The sequence below is a fragment of the Cololabis saira genome, chromosome 13 (assembly GCF_033807715.1).
Source record: "Cololabis saira isolate AMF1-May2022 chromosome 13, fColSai1.1, whole genome shotgun sequence".
Lineage (NCBI taxonomy): Eukaryota > Metazoa > Chordata > Actinopteri > Beloniformes > Belonidae > Cololabis > Cololabis saira.
The window spans coordinates 6223832-6240904 of NC_084599.1; the positions used below are offsets into that span (position 1 = coordinate 6223832).

The 17073-nt window shown below is 40.8% G+C and overlaps 1 protein-coding gene across 1 annotated transcript in view; it reads left to right on the top strand.

Annotated features, from left to right (window-relative positions):
* Positions 1-4455: 4455 nt before the first annotated feature.
* Positions 4456-17073, top strand: part of nwd1 (NACHT and WD repeat domain containing 1) — a 52955-nt gene continuing 40337 nt past the window's right edge. The window contains exons 1-7 of the mRNA XM_061737644.1: positions 4456-4543; positions 5267-5352; positions 9493-9609; positions 10177-10543; positions 10994-12257; positions 15633-15836; positions 16582-16735. Coding sequence (XP_061593628.1) covers positions 4456-4543; positions 5267-5352; positions 9493-9609; positions 10177-10543; positions 10994-12257; positions 15633-15836; positions 16582-16735 — 2280 coding nt within the window. The remainder of the gene's footprint in view (positions 4544-5266; positions 5353-9492; positions 9610-10176; positions 10544-10993; positions 12258-15632; positions 15837-16581; positions 16736-17073) is intronic.

Consider the following 17073-nt stretch of genomic DNA (forward strand, 5'->3'; position numbering starts at 1 on the left):
TTGGACAGATTAAATAAATAAACATTATTAAATGTTTATTAACTCATAACAGACATGATTGTACATCAGTTTTACTTCCAGGACATGTGCTGCAGTTTAACCACCTAAAACAACCCATGTGGTTTCTTCCATACTGAATGGTTGTTGGTCATGAAAGTAGTTACAGCTTTGTTTGTTCAGGCCTCCCTTTTCTCTGCTGCCAAAGGAAGCTGTTTGACAGAATCTACCAGACATCCATAAAGACAGGTGGAAGCAAGCGGTGGGATGATCAGAGGGGGGACTGCAGGTCAGCATGCAGCTCCTGAAGCTCTGGCCTGTAAACATGTACAGAAGAGAAAAGGAGGGGGGCCAGAACAGCACAACAAACTACAAGAACAATGGAGAACAATGATGGTGATGAGATACTTATAATTAATAACTGATTCAGAGTCAGCATGGTCTCACGTCTGTCCCAGCTGTCTTCAGGTGAAATGCAGGACAACACCTGGACAGGTGACCAGTCAATCACAGGACCACATAAAGACAAACAACTAAACACACTTATGGTTAACTTAGAATCACCCCCATGTACATGTTCTTGGACTGGAAGCTTGAGTATCTGGAGAAAACCCCTACAAACATGTTGAGAACATACAAACTCCACCCAGAAACACTCCGGCTGGGGGCCGAACCAGGAAGCCTCCAGCTGTGAAGCAACAGTTTAACCACCATGCCACTGTGGCATGCTGCTTTTGGGCTACTGTAGACTACATATTGATAACAACTGTTTGGACCAGTAGTATAATAAGCAGCTTTGAAAAGGTTTATTGAGTGTAGCTCAACCCAGCCGGGGGGAGGTCCACTGCTTGACCCAGGACACACCCAGGATTATATCTCCTGGCTGGCTGGGGGAATACCCTGGTATTTCCCTGGGAGACCTGAAAGAGTTGGCTGAAGAAAGGGAGGCTTGGACCTCTCTGGATAGGCTGCTGCTTCCATGAGCTGAGCCTAGATAAGAGGTAGATGATGGACGGATGATGAAGTTTTACAGATGTTGTGCACTGTCCTTATATTTTTCCATTTACTTTACCATGAGTTTGACAAGTCTTATTGTTATGGTGTAGGGTTATTGTGGTTGGAGCCTGATTTTGTTGTTTTGTTATACAGGGTTCTTTAGTTTTGGTGTTTTATATTAGGATCTGGCTTTAGTTCAATGTTGGTGTTCTTGTCTTGTCTTGTTTTCTTTCCTATGTCCTCGGTTGTTTCTTTTACCTTCATTTAATGTTTTTCTTTGAAGGTCCTTCTTTGACTTGTTTGTTTCCGCGGCCTTGTCTCCTTTGATTGTGTGCACCTGTGTCTCATCAGCCCTGTGAAAATATTTTGTCTTGTCTTTCCGTTCCTCCCTGCTGTTCTGTACTGTTTCTACCTGTGTACCTACCGGACTATAGCCCCTTATACATTGGTGTTTAACGCATGGATCTTGCATTAAACAAAACAAAAAAATCTGAATCAGAATCAGATTTTATTGGCCAAGTTTGAACGTTGCCCGACAAGGAATTTGACTCCGGTAATTTCGCTCACTGTACCCAGATTTAATAAATAGCAAGCAGTAAATAAACAAATGTGGCACTTATTAACATTAAAAAACTGAAAGGTGCAGCAGTATGAGGTAGGCTCTAAATAAAATATGTACAATTTTTTAAAAGTGAAAGGTGCAGCAGGTGCAGCAGAATGAGGCAGAAATTAACATTGTTGGAAGGTGCATTGTTACAGCACGTGATAGTGCCATTAAATTACTGTTATTATTGTTATTGTCATTGCACAGTGATGGATTTCTCCGAGACTACTAATTGTGAGAGTTCATCAGAGCAACAGCTTGGGGGAAGAAACTGTCCTTGTGTCTGGAGGTTTTAGCGTACAGTGTTCTGTAGTACTGTCCAGAGGGGAGGAGTTGGAACAGGCGGTGTCCCGGGTGTGAGGGGTCAGCAGAGATGCTACCTGCCCATTTCCTGGTCCTGGACCGGTACAGATCCTGGATAGATGGGAGGTTGATCCTAATTATCCTCTCTGCAGACCTAATTGTCCGTTGCAGTCTGTGCCTGTCTAGTTTGGTGGCCGATCCTAACCAGACAGTGATGGAAGAGCAGAGAACAGACTGAATGATGGCAGAGTAAAAGGTGATCAGCAGCTGCTGTGGAGGTTAAACTTCGTGAGTTGACGCAGAAAGTACAACCTCTGCTGAGCTTCTTTCTGACAGAGTTGATGTGGGTGGACCACTTCAGGTCCCGGGAGATGATGGATCCCAGGAACCTGAAGGAGTCTGAGGTGGAGACGGTGCTGTTGAGGATGGTGAGGGGGGGGAGTGGCGGTGGGTTTTTCCTGAAGTCCACTGTCAACTCCACAGTCTTGAGCGGGTTCAGCTCCAGGTGGTTCCGACTGCACCAGTGGACCAGCTGATCCACCTCCCGTCTGTACGCGGACTCGTCACCTTCCCAGATCAGGCCGATGACGTTGGTGTCGTCCGCGTACTTCAGGAGCTTCACAGAAGAGCACCCTGAGGTGCAGTCGTTGGTGTAGAGCAGGGGTGTCGGACTCCAGTCCTCGAGGGCCGGTGTCCCTGCAGGTTTTAGATGTTTCCCTGCTTCATTGCACCATGATACAAGTGACTGTGTCATCAACAGAACTATCCAGACTTTGATGACAAGCTGGTGACGATGATTAATTAGAATCAGGTGTGTTAAAGCAGTGAAACATCTAAAACATGCAGGACACCGGCCCTTCTGGGATTCAGTTTGACACCTGTGGTGTAGAGGGAGAAGAGCAGTGGTGAGAGGAAGCACCCCTGGGGGACACCGGTACGGTACTGATGGTGCGGGTGCTGGATGTGATGCTCCCCAGCCTCACCTGCTGCCTCCTGTCACTCAGGAAGCTGCTGATCCACTGACAGGTGGAGGCCGGCACGGTGAGCTGGGTGAGCTTCTGGTGGAGGATTACAGGAGCGATGGTGTTGAACGCCAAACTGAAGTCCACGAACAGGATCCTCGCGTAAGTCCCTGGACTTAAACTTAAACCTTCAGCCAAAGCTTTAACGTGCATTTACTGTTGTTTTTGTTTAACTTTTTTTTTTATCCTTTTACATCGACTGACATGGGGTGGCGTGTCAAGCTGCCCCATGAATAACTCTCCTCTGAGGGTAGCCTTGACCGTGGCTCAGGTCTAATGTAAACAGAACTAACCCGGGGTGGCGGGTCGTGGGAGGGGTTTGTCGATCACGTAACCTGAGTACAGCCCACCAGGGGAGTTTTTATTTATTTATTATTTTATAAAATAAGGAAATAGCTGATGAGAGTAACAGTAGCACTAGGACATCACAGGTAGGATCTATATTTGCAAAATTAGTGACTGGGGAGACGAGGAGATCTGCAAGCTACTCAGCCTTGGATTCAAGAATGCCATAAACCGGCGTATGTCTGGAACTGTCCCAGTTTTAATGTCAGTTTTTACATTTAGTGTTTAGGTTCCTGTTTTATTTTGAAACCTCATATCCTTGTGTTTAAGTTATGTCTTGACTTCACTTGTTCCCATCTGCCCTGATCGTGTGCACCTGTGTCTTGTCTTTCCCTCGCTCCCTGCTGGTCTCTGCTCTCAAGGAGTGGTAGAGTTGGACCCAGATGCAGGAGATGAGTAGGCAGGAGTTCTTAAGAACAGTCATTTTATTTAACTTAGAAAAGCAAAAGCGCTACTGAGCAGGATTAACCAAAAAGCTGAGCTTAAACTGGACAAAAAAAAAAAAAAAAACCTGACCTGAACCATGGAGGGGGAGAAACAGTACGGGCCAGCAGGGAGCAAGGGACAGACAAGATATACACCAAATGACATAACTTAAACACAAGGAAATGGGGTTTCAAAATAAACAAGGAACTTAAAAACTCAAACTCAAAAACGGACATGAACTCAACTGTGACAGGAACCATTTCAATTCAATTCAATTTTATTTATATAGCGTCTATTACACAGAAGTTGTCTCTAGGCGCTTTCCAGAGACCCAAAACATGAACCATGAAGGATGGTCCATTGTTTGGTCCACAAATGGCCACAAAAGTTACCACCCAGGGGTCTGCAAGAAGCAAAACAGTCGGCATGACATGTTTCTACTGAAATGCTGTTTGGTTTATAAGAAACAACCCCCACAAGTCCATCTGTCACAAAGAAAAAGGACATGGCTGTATATTTAACTGCACCCTCCACACCTGCTTAATTTAATGTATCACAGTGTTGGTTCAGTTGTCTGGTAGTTGCACCAACTTGTTGACAACAGTGTACAGTAACAGTGGAGGGTGAAACAACTGCAGCTCCACGGGGAGAACTGGATGTTGTGTAGGGAACTCCCTGAGGGAAGCATGTGGAAACAGCTGAGAGAGGAAAGACCTGGCAGAAAAACAAGCAGGGGAAGGCAGTGGTTCCAGGCCGAGGACGATGGCGGAGGTTCCAGCAGCAGCAGCACCGACAGACGGAGCTCAGAAGACAAACATGATCCGAGTGTTCGTCAGCTCCGCTTCCACAGGTAAGGGCAGATTCACCTCACGTCTCAGAGTCACAGATGTTTGTGGAGAGCCGGAGTAAAGATTGGGGAGTTCAGACCCGCTGTGTTTATCTGATACAATACATACTGAAGAAGAAATCACGCTGGATTCATGTATCGAAAATATGAATTCAAGATGGTAAATTAAATGAAGTTTGCTTAGATAAAGTATTCTAGCAGAGTTGGCTTAACCGCATGTTCGAGCCACTTATGGCTCAAAGAGAGTGTATTGGTGTGAGGGGTAAAACCAGTAAGGCAATATGGAAAGAAAAAAATGCAGTGATTCTTCCTTTTAACTTTTACTTCTTCATAAACAGTATGAACCTGTGATAGCTCCGGTTTTCCGTTTTTCACTCAACTTCATTTTCTTTAGTATACATTTTTTGCATTTTGGATGTGTAACAGATTCCGATTTTGCTAGTAAGGATTGAATCCCCTGATTGTAATTGTGATTTGGTCCAAAAGAAGTATGTTATAGGAGCAAAGTCGGATGGAGAAGCTCCACGCTGACAAAGAATACGTGAGAAAATCATTAGCCCCTTTTTACATTGGCCGATCCCAGCATTTAACGCTTGTCCTTTTAACAGTAACAGACACCTAATATTCACCAAATATATCTAGCCTTATTAAAAATCTTTAACAATATCTCTAAACTGCCTCTGAACTGAACAATCTCATGACCGAGTGGATTTCTCCTGTGTTCAGATATGAGCAGCGAGAGGAAAGCCCTGTTGGAGAGAGCTTATCCAGAAGTCCTGTCCTTCTGTCGCTGCCTGGGACTGCACTTTGAGGTCGGTTGTCTACGAATCCTGACCAGTCATTAAACGTCATATTGTCATACACATCATGACCATTTGGAGCAGAACATCCAAGACCTGGGGATGGTCGTACAAAATCATTTTAAGTTTGCCACATAAATAAATTTTTGGGTATAAAAACCCCATCACAAACATGAATGCAACTAATATATCTCCTCTAGATAAAGTTTTTAAAATTGTTTCTTTAAGGAAAAGTTGATTGATTGATTGATTGATTGATTGATTGATTGATTGATTGATTGAATTGTTTATTTCGAACACATAAGGGAAAAATATAAAATTCTGAAACAAATTCAAAACATACAGAAAAAAAGCAACAACAAAAATGTAATACAAACAGGGGGAAAAAAAAGAACAGTGTCCGAAAAGGAGCAGGTAGAAGTAAAACGTATTTAACTAAATACGATGCCGAAACAATACTGACTTGGTGATTGGGAGATAGGTGGAGGGTGGAGCTTCAGAAACAATACTGACTTGGTGATTGGGAGATAGGTGGAGGGTGGAGCTTCAGAAACAATACTGACTTGGTGATTGGGAGATAGGTGGAGGGTGGAGCTTCAGAAACAATACTGACTTGGTGATTGGGAGATAGGTGGAGGGTGGAGCTTCAGAAACAATACTGACTTGGTGATTGGGAGATAGGTGGAGGGTGGAGCTTCAGAAACAATACTGACTTGGTGATTGGAAATAGTTTTAGTATTTCAGAAATAGTTTTAGTATAATTGCAGTATCAGAAACATGGTTGAAGGATGGGGATATGGATGAATTTCAGATAGATGGATATGAGTTATATTATGTAAATAGAATGATTAAAAAAGGTGGAGGAGTAGCTTTGTACATCAACACTAGTTTGAAATGTAATGTCATTAGCAATATGACAACTGTTGTTGACAGTATTATGGAAATTATCACAGTGGAAATTATCAATGAAAAAGCTAAAAATGCTATAATCAGTTGTGTCTATAGATCACCAGGTTCCTGCGTAGAGACATTTACAGACAAAATAATGGAGCTGTTTGACAGAAGCCAAAATAAGATTGTGTTTTTATGTGGAGACTTTAATATTGATCTTGAAAATCCAAATTCAATGAACACAACAAGTGAATTTATAAATTCAATGTATACCTTGAGTCTCTTTCCAGTGATAACTAAACCAACGAGAATTACATCACAGAGTGCAACTGTCATTGACAACATTTTTACAAACGCAGTTGATGGAAAAGTAGAGAGTGGGATCTTGATAACTGATGTAAGTGATCATTTACCTGTTTTCACAGTTTATAAAAATTATCAATGTAAAACAACGGGAATCACCTCAGAAAAATTAATAAGAAACAGATCTAACGAAGCAATGGAGGCACTGAAAGCAGACCTAAAAAAACAGAATTGGGATGGAGTGTATGTAAATGATGTAAATATAGCTTATGATTCATTCATGACGCTATTGATAGATTTGTATGAAAAACACTGTAGACTCAGGAGTATTGCCAAGAAAAATGCTATTGACAAACCATGGATGACCAAAGGACTACGAAATGCCTGCAAGAAGAAAAACTATTTATATAGATGTTTCTTAAAACTAAGGTCAAAAGAAGCAGAAGAAAGGTATAAGAAATATAAAAATAAATTAGTATGGATAATAAGAAGACATAAAAAGGAATACTATGGTGATTTACTAAATAAAAATAGAAACAATATAAAGGCTACATGGGGAATAATAAATGGTGTAATAAAAAATGATCAAATAAAATCAGCTCTTCCAAATTATTTTGTGAAAGATAACTATGACATTAATGACAAAACTGAAATAGTAAGCGAGTTTAATGATTTTTTTGTAAACATAGGCCCTAGTCTTGCAGCAAACATACCAACAATAAAAGACAATACAAATGAAAACACAATAATGGATAATGTGAATAGCATTTTTCTTGGGAAGGTAGAAAAAGAAGAAATACTGAATATTGTAAAAAGTTGTGCAAGTAAAGGATCTACTGACTGTGCAGATATGGACATGATATTAGTAAAGAATATAATTGAATTGGTTATTGAACCATTTACATATATATGCAATCTATCATTTTCAACTGGGATATTTCCTGATAATATGAAAACAGCAAAAGTAATTCCACTCTATAAAAATGGAGATAAACATGTTTTTTCCAACTACAGACCAGTATCCTTGCTTCCACAATTTTCAAAAATATTAGAGAAATTATTTGTAGTTAGGTTAGATACATTTATAGACAGATACAATGTTTTAAACAATGGTCAGTATGGATTTAGAACCAATCACTCCACATCAATGGCACTTATGGAATTAACTGAAGAAATTTGCACTGCAATTGATAAGAGACATTTTTTTGTAAGTATTTTTGTTGACCTCAAAAAAGCCTTTGATACCATAAATCATACCATACTTCTAAAAAAATTGAGCAAATACGGTATCAGAGGGGTGGCACATCAATGGGTCTCAAGCTACTTAGAGAATAGAAAGCAGTATGTGCAGATAAATAATGTCAAATCTGAATCACAATTTATTAAGTGTGGCGTACCTCAGGGGTCGGTTCTTGGGCCAAAACTGTTTATTTTGTATATTAATGATTTTGTTTATGTTTCCAAACTGCTCAAATGTATTTTGTTTGCAGACGACACTACTTTATGTTATTCTGGGGAAGATTTAACATATGTGTTGAATGTGGTTAAAAAGGAATTTAAAAAAATAAAAACATGGTTTGAGGTAAATAAATTATCAGTGAATCTTGAAAAAACAAACTTCATGATATTTAGTAACAGAAAGAGAGAAACGGACTCTTCAATTAATATAGATGGTATTGAAATTAATAGAGTAAGAGAAACCAAGTTTTTGGGTGTCATGCTGGATGAGAATTTGAATTGGAAATCACATATCAATTATACAAAGATAAAAATATCAAAAACAATTGCTCTGTTACACAAAGTTAAGGATTTATTGGACAACAAAGCAATGTACATTTTATATAACACTCTGATTGTTCCATATCTGACCTACTGTGTTGAAGTTTGGGGAAATGCCTGTAAAACATATATTCAATCAATTTTCATTCTGCAAAAAAGAGCCATAAGGATAATTAGTAGAAAACGATATAGAGATCCAACAAATCCATTATTCCTTCAGTTAAATTTGTTGAAATTTCATGAATTAGTAGACTATAGTATTCTGCAAATTATGTTTAAAGCTCATAAAAAAACTTTACCAATCAACATTCAGAAAAGATTTGAAAAAAGAAAAAGCAAGTATAACTTAAAAGGAACAGAGATTTTTATAAAACCAAGATGCAGGACAAAATTGATGGAACGTTGTGTTTCTGTGAAAGGAATCAATTTATGGAACAATCTGAACAGAGAAAACAAAGAATCCAAATCAAACATTACATTTAAAAGAACAATTAAAACCTGTATGTTAAGGAAATATAACGAAAAATGTTGAGTTTGATTGACATACCCGTAGGTGGTGGTAATTTTATTTTAATGTTATTTTAATTTTATTTTAGTTGTTTTTATTCACTTAGTTTTTTGTTTTTTAATTATTATTAATTTATGTTATTTGTGAAAGGGGCAGATCAGATAAGATTCTTCTTCTTTCTGCTCCTTTTCATTCATAAGTTAGGAACATTTGTATTTGTGTTTGTATTAAATTGTTTTTTTTTTTTTTGAATGAAATAAAGAATAAATGAAATGAATGAATGAATGAATGAAATTGGGAGATAGGTGGAGGGTGTAGCTTCAGAAACAATACTGACTTGGTGATTAGGAGATAGGTGGAGGGTGGAGCTTCAGAAACAATACTGACTTGGTGATTGGGAGATAGGTGGGGGGTGGAGCTTCAGGCCAAAACTGTTGATGTTTAACGCATTTCGTGATACTGCCATCTCAAGTCTACACAAGTTTCTCCGGGATGAATCCTTGATAAAATGGGTGGAGCTAGGCAGGGATAAGTATTCTATGAGATGTGGACTTTGAACTAGAACAGAACTTCAGCTGCAGCTGATGATATCTCACAAGTAATGTTGAGAAGCGGCTGTCTGAAGAATCTCTAAAAGACATGCAGAGTGATCGAGGTCACTTCCTGTCCAGGTGGTGGATTTGCGTTGGGGTATTCGAAATGACACCTTCGGAGACCACGAAGCCTGTGAGATCTCCCGGGAGGAGATCCAGCGTAGTCAGAGGATTTCTGCAGGCCCGTCTTTCATCGTGAGTGTTTCATTTGAAGGTTTGATGTTCAATTTTTCAATTTTTCAATTTTATTTATATAGCGTCTAATACAACAAAAGTTGTCTCTAGACGCTTTCCAGAGACCCAGAACATGAACATAAACATAAACCCCCGAGCAGTTATTACATAAACAATGGCAGGTAAAAACTCCCCTAGTGGGAGAAAAACCTTAAGCCAAACAGTGGCAAGAAAAACTCCCCTTTAGGAGGAAGAAACCTTGAGCAGGACCAGGCTCATAAGATTATTCAACATAATGTTGTTGAATATGGCCTGACGATTCTCTACTTTGTTTTCTGTTGAGGTGGAAGTAAAAAAAAAACAAAAAAAATTTCATTTCATGGAGCCCTTCTCTGAATTCAGACTCATTATCAATCGTTTATCCGCGGAAATCATATCCCAGTGGAAACCTTGTCTCAGTTAGTCTAGACAAGATGTCGTAGCTGATTTTTTCTTCACTCTGACTGAACAAAGTTGTGACTTCCATTCATGATTCTATGATCCCCTTGGCATTCAAGCTCATGTTTGTTTTCTTAATTTTTCTTTCTCTGGGCTCCCAAGGCCCTGCTGGGGAACAGGTATGGCCACCGAGCTCTTCCTCGTCTCATCCCAGAAAAACAGTTTGAGGTCCTGTTGTCCAAACTTTCCAAGAACCCAGAAGGCGTCAAGCTGATGCAGAAGTGGTTCCTGAGGGACAACAACGCCCTCCCGATTACATACGTCCTGCAGCCAGTCATGGCTTACTTCCCCTACTATAGGGACTTTCGGCCGGAATGGAAGCAGCAGCACGACAAAGACGTTCTTTCCTGGCGTTTAATGGAGGGTCGGCTGCTGCAGCTCCTGCGTACTGCAGCGACGGCTGCCGAAGCTGCTGGTGACATCACAGCCGAACAGAAGCACCACCTCCAAACCTCAGGTCAGAGAGGTGGAGACCTCCCACCAAAGTCAAAACATACAGTGGCCCTTGAGGACTGCAAAATCTACATATACATATATTTTTATATTCTGAAGTGTTGTTTTGATCTACATAGCTAAATTTCACTGTCCATGACAACTGTGTGGGTGTGAATTGTTAATCACTTTGGCTATTAGCTAAACTATCCTTATTACTAGCTATTTATTGCTTTAATTGAAACTAACGTTTGAGTTGTCAATAAAGACCTATTGCTGTAACCCCTGGCAACCAATGCTAAAGATGTTAGCTAATTTTGTGGTGACTGATATAAGGAACTGCCATCTAACCAGAGCTCAACAATATGGAATTAAAACCACATTGCAGAAAGTTGTGGATTACATCACAGACGGGTTAGTCCAGGATGTTTTTTAAAAGTGGTCAAATTTTTGTGTTTTCTGCTTTTGTCCAAAGTCACAGAGCAGGAGTTTCAGCTGGGTTTTTTGAGGGATGACCACAAGCAGTCTCTGCTCTTCCTCCGAGAGATTCCCCGCCAGAAAGCCAAGAACGCAGCCAAACGTCTCGCCAAGTTTGTGGATGTAACTGCCGACGGGCTGATGGATAGCGAGGCTCAGAGGCTTCTCGCAGGGCTAAAGTCCCAACTGTACTCCACACAGAAGAACATCCTCAACCTGCACTGTGTGGAGCTTAGCAAGGGAGGTGTAGACCCGAAATGCAAAGAGCATGCTCAGTACCTGCACAGCATCTGCCAGCAGTTTGTCTCGCAGATGAAGGCCCAGATCGAAGCTACCATTGACTCACAGAGGAAGGAGATGTCAGACTCAGTTTTACAGGAGGCAAGGCAGCATGGCATCGTGAGCGCTCGGCTCTGTAAGGGTCTCTACGGAAGAGATGGGATTCTGGGAAAGATCTGCCTCGCCATGTGGGAGTCTACCAACACCCGGCATGGCCCGCTGGTGGTCCACGGCACCTCCGGAATGGGCAAAACCGCTCTGTTGTGCAAAGTAGCACAAGAGATGCATAGTGTCCTAGAGGCTCAGGCATTGGTTGTGATCAGATTGATGGAATCTAGTCACCCTCACAGACCGGATATTGACCACATAATCCGCGGCATCTGTGGGCAGCTGTGCCTCACCTGTGGCCTAGCTCTGCCCTTTCCACTGACTTCTGGGACTCACCTGGAGTTGCTTCAGTTTTTCAGGAACCTTCTTGAGGAGATTTCACAGCAGGGAAAGAGTCTCATTGTCATTCTGGACTCACTGGAGCAGCTTGCAGACCAACACCAGGCTCACAAACTGCACTGGCTGCCTGCTGATGTCCCACCCAATGTCCACTTTCTGGTCTCCATAGACACAGGCAGTGAGGCCTTCACTAACATGCAGCTGAAGCTGGACAATCCAGGGAGATTCTTTAAAGTGGAGCGTTTGTCTCGTGTTGAAGGTGAACGGATAATGGAGTCATACCTGCAGGAGTCTGAGCGAACGTTGACCCAGGAGCAGAAAGATGCCGTGCTGCAGAGCTTCGAGTCAACTGGATGTCCTCTTCACCTCAAACTCATCCTATCTGTAGCCAAACGCTGGACATCTTTCACCATGAGGACTGAGCTGCAGCTGGGAAATAGTGCACAGGAAGTGATGTCACAGCTCTTGTTGAGGCTTGAGGAGAAACATGGGAAGGAAATCGTGGGCGGGGCCTTGGGGTACATCACTCTGGCAAGGTGAGGTGACACTCAAGTTACTCCACAGACATCAGTCATCTGCAAAAGTTAGTGCACCATCTTTAGTGTCTAGTTTTTTGTATAAAAAGATAATTGAAATTATTGAAGACTCTTAGTTTGTATTTACATTGTAATTTTAAATTCTTTGCCTTTCTGTCATCCAAGCATCATTGGGCAGTAATGTTTTACTTGTTACTGTTGTTCATACGCAGGCAATTGTTACTACCGGTATTTGAAATTTTCCCCAGACTTAGAATCTTGAGGTTGGTCCTAAAAGGCCTCAATATGACATGTGAATAAGAAACCCTCAGCCAATTTTCAAGGGAAAATTTAAACTTTGTGACTTTATAACCTCACAAACTTTTAAGGCTTAGGTTATTTACACCCGGGTGCAAGTACAGATGCATAGGCTATTTAGACCCTGCTACCAATATCAATGTATGCTATTTGACCCATGTATTATTAGAAAAACAAAATGTAAAAAAAATAGTAATTGACAGGTATTCACACCACTTTTGATAAACTTAATTTAATCTCTTCAAAATATCTTATAATGACAAAAATTGTTCATACAAAAGTGTGAGAGCAGACGTTTGCCTGGCTCTATTGTTTGACATGGTTCCAATTTTAGAGTGGTGCACATGCGCATGGGCAAGTGAAAAAGCGGCTTCTGTTGCAGACACGTTGGTGCACATGCGCATGGGCAACGCATTTGTTTTCATATGTCAACAGGGTGTGAATAGCTCAGCTGGTGGGGGCTGATATTTGTACCCTGGTGCAAATCTTCACTCTTTTAAACTTTTAAACAAAAACGCAAAAGTCAAAACTAAAGAATCAAAATTTTAAGAACATTTTGAAAATAGCTTATTTAAATGTAAATTTAGATTTAGAGCAAAACTTTTCTTTTCAACAAAAAAACTTGCAAATTGCAACTTTAAAAAAACTTTCAAGCAAAACAATTTTAATTGCAGCTTTTTAGAATAGCAGCTTCCCAAACAAAACCACAAAAATTGCAAAAAAAATTAAAATAAAAATGGAAAATAATAAACAAGTGTTTAATCTTGTATTTTGCGTGTAACTCTAATTCACGAAACAAAACACATGAGCTTATGCTTTAATTTACAAGAAAAAGGAATTGATCAAAAATTACTACTATGTAAAAGAAATAATTTTCAAGCAATAACACATTAAAATGCAAATTTGGAGACATTTCCAACAAAAATCTCCTTTTGTTTTTAACCTTATTACCTATGAAAATTAGTCACATTTTATGACTTCATTAACTTAAATTTGCAAGTGACAACAAATTTCCAGACAAAAGCTGAAACTGCTGCACAAAAATTTGGGAATTTTTCCAAAACATACTCACGAAAAGCATTTTTTTTTTTTTCAAAACGGAAGATGTGACTTATAAACTTCAAATAAACATAAGCATGCAAATTTTGCAGCAAAAACTTCAAAATCACAGTTCTCTGGGTGACAGAAAACTGTAAATTTAAACACTGAAACTCAGATGCTCATATTTTAAACGAACATTAGAACACCTTGGGGAACATGTCAAAGATCTTAAGTTCTCAGGAAAATGTATAATTATTCTTTACTCACTATGGGGAGCACTACTTCACAGTCTCAACATAGGGGCATTCTGTAAAGTGAACTATGGAGGGAGCTTTCAGACACTACTGGTTTAACGTTTTGGGAACTTTTAATAGCATTATTGCTGTCACAAAGATGAAACAGATTACAAAATGCATCGATTACGTATTAATCAATCCATTTTGGATCAATCTTAGTGAGGACTCGGGTCTCTTGATCTCTTGATTTTTGGTTGTTGTTTTTTTTCATAATTTGAGTGAGTGGGGATATATAGATGCTAAACAACAGAAGGCCCAGAATTGAACCTTGAGGAACTCCACATGTTATTTTTGTTAGCTCCGATTTGTAGTTACCTAAAGACACAAAATAGTCCCTGCCTTTTAGACAAGACTCTAGGACTCCAGGCAAGTGCTGTGCCAGAAAGTCCCATCTAGTTCTTCAACTGGTCTATCAAGGTGTTCTGACCATGTCGAATGCAGCACCGAGATCCAGTAAGAACAAGACTGAAATGTTGCCGCTATCTGTATTGGAGCGGATGTCATTAAGGACCTTTACTAGAGCTGTCTCATTGCTGTGATGTGGCCGGAAACCTGGAAGACATCAAAACAGTCACTGAGTTTACACTATTGTACACTACTTTTATATTATGTAATACATCAGAACACCCCTACAAATAGCAACCTTTTATAGTGCACTATGTAGCCTTAAGGGAGTGATTTCAAACCCCAGCCTGATTTCATCATCATCTGGGGCCTCATTTATAAAAGAGTGTGTAGGATTCATACTAAAAGTGCATGTAAACCCAAAAGCCGAAAATGGCTGGCGCAAAAAAGAATCCGGATTTATAAAACCGCGTGCACGCACATCTGCATGCAACGTTCGCTTTATAAATCACAGTCCAGCTGGAAGGTTGCGCAGGTGAATTCGCCTCATATCCCGCCCTCTACATGCCCACTTCATACCATAAATGGGCAATGCAAAGTAGTTCATGACTGTATTTACATATAAATGAGCCTGCTGAGCATGCGCAGCGGCTTCCTGCAGTCTGTTTCTGCTGCACGTCAGGATGAATGAGACGTGTCGAGCCGGGCAACCGTGCCACTAAATTTCACGGAGACTGAGACTGAGATGTTGTGGATGAGGTGGAGGCCAGGAAAACCACATTATTTGGTGGTCACAGTAGTGGCATCACTAACAAAAATAAAGCGAGTGATTGCCTGCCAGAATCTGATTCCTGGCCGCGGGAGCGCACACAGCAGCCCGTTGAGCGATAGCGCTAAAATGTCAGATTTTCAGAGTATGAAGCTCAAGAATGAGATCAAGTCATATTTAGGCAGAAACAACTTTTCATTAACTGTATTTGGCCTTCAATCAATTTTTGGCAGGTAAAAAGACCCATTTTCAGGGGAGAAATCAGATTCTGGCAGGCAATAACTTTTTGGCACGGCATGGCGCGTCCTGGCACGGTGACTGCAGCAGCAGCAGCACCAGACGCTATTATATTACAAGTCTGATATGTGATGACATTAACAGTATGACATGAATCTGGCTTCATTTCACCACCTCACCACCTGCGTCGCCAGTTCCCCATGTCTTAAGAATGTTCCTACTGGAGGGTCAGGGCTGGCGTAAAGATACGCTCATTTTTCCGTTAGTTTTTTTTTTTTAAATCCCAACCTTTGCATAGAAGGTGGCGTGCGCATCTTTCAAGCCCTGTTTTGTGCGCACGCAAGCTTTATAAATGAGGCCCCTGACCAGTAGGACACGGTCTCTCCACAGGGGAGGTCTGCTGGAGGCGGAGCTGCGTGATGTCCTGTCCCTGGACGATGATGTGATCAGTGAGGTGTACAGATACTCCCTACCCCCAACCCCCTCACTGATCCGACTGCCCCCCATCCTCTGGGCTCGGCTCAGGTGGGACCTCAAGGATCAGCTGGAGGAGCGGTGGTCCAGTGGAGTTGCTGCCATCACGTTCAACAACCGGTAAGAGATCTGACTAGTGATAGGAACAGTTTTACATCTCGTTGCACAAGTGAAGTGTTGAAAAAGTCACAATAAGACTTTGGTGTTACATTATCTTCATTTATCCAGATGATTTCTCTGGTTCTGTCCCCCTTTGTTTTTAGCTTTGTGATCAGACTAGATAAAAAAAACTATTAAATAATAAAGACTAATAATGTCTTATTAAGGATCAATAAGAGGGACAGAGACCATTAAGTGTTTTAAAAATAATTAAAATTAAAATTAATCATAAAACATAGCAGCAGCCAATGCTAAAATGGGTGTAACATGATCAAATGTCCTTGTTCTGGTTAAAATCCTGGCAGCAGAGTTCTGAACTGTCTGTAGTCTGTCCAGGGATTTTTTTTTTTGGTTAAGACAAGTAGAAAGCCTGTTACAATCTTATAAGGATTACATTAAACAGTTAAGTGATCTAATTGGAAAATGGATTACAACAAAAAATGGATGTAGTTACCGGCTGCAGCATTATGCCAACATGAGCCTTTTAGCGGTTTAACGCCTAGACTCCACAGATTGTAACAATGGAAAGATGAGCAGTCTGAGACAAAAAAACCTCACTGAGCTGGCAGTTGAAAAAGAAAAAGGTCAGTCTGATCTTTGGTCTTTCACATCACAAATCAGATTCCAGTGTAAAACTCTTTTTGATTGATGGGAATGAATCCAAAACCGCATTTTTCTGATATAATGCTCTAACATTTCTGTTCAGACATTTTGCAGAGGCAGTTAAAGCCCGCTATCTGACATTGGAGCGACGCCGGCGGAGTCACAGCATCCTGGCGGAGTATTTCCTGGGACGCTGGTCGGGGAAGCTGAAGCCGGGGAATCTTCCGGGTCTGTCGCTGCTGCTTTCTGACAGAAAGGTATTGATGATTCAGCCGACGGAGGAAACAAGTGAGGGTCGTCTAAGAAACCTACCTGCACTAAAAGAAATGGCATTGGGAAAAACCAAACAAAAAAGGAAAAAAGAATAAAGTTGCGATTAGTGGCAGTTTCTGGCTTTTTAAATGTTTTTTCTTTGTGGCTGTCTAATGTGACCCTCCTTTCCTTGTAGAGCTTTTCCTAGTGTAGTGTGCATTCTTAGTTCCCTGATTTTCCGGTCTCTTGCTTGTGCAGCAGGTGAAGTCTTGAAGCTGCTTCAGCACTGAATCCAGGTCAATCCAAGTGTTTTATTACCATCCCTTGGAGCCTCCTTTTTGCC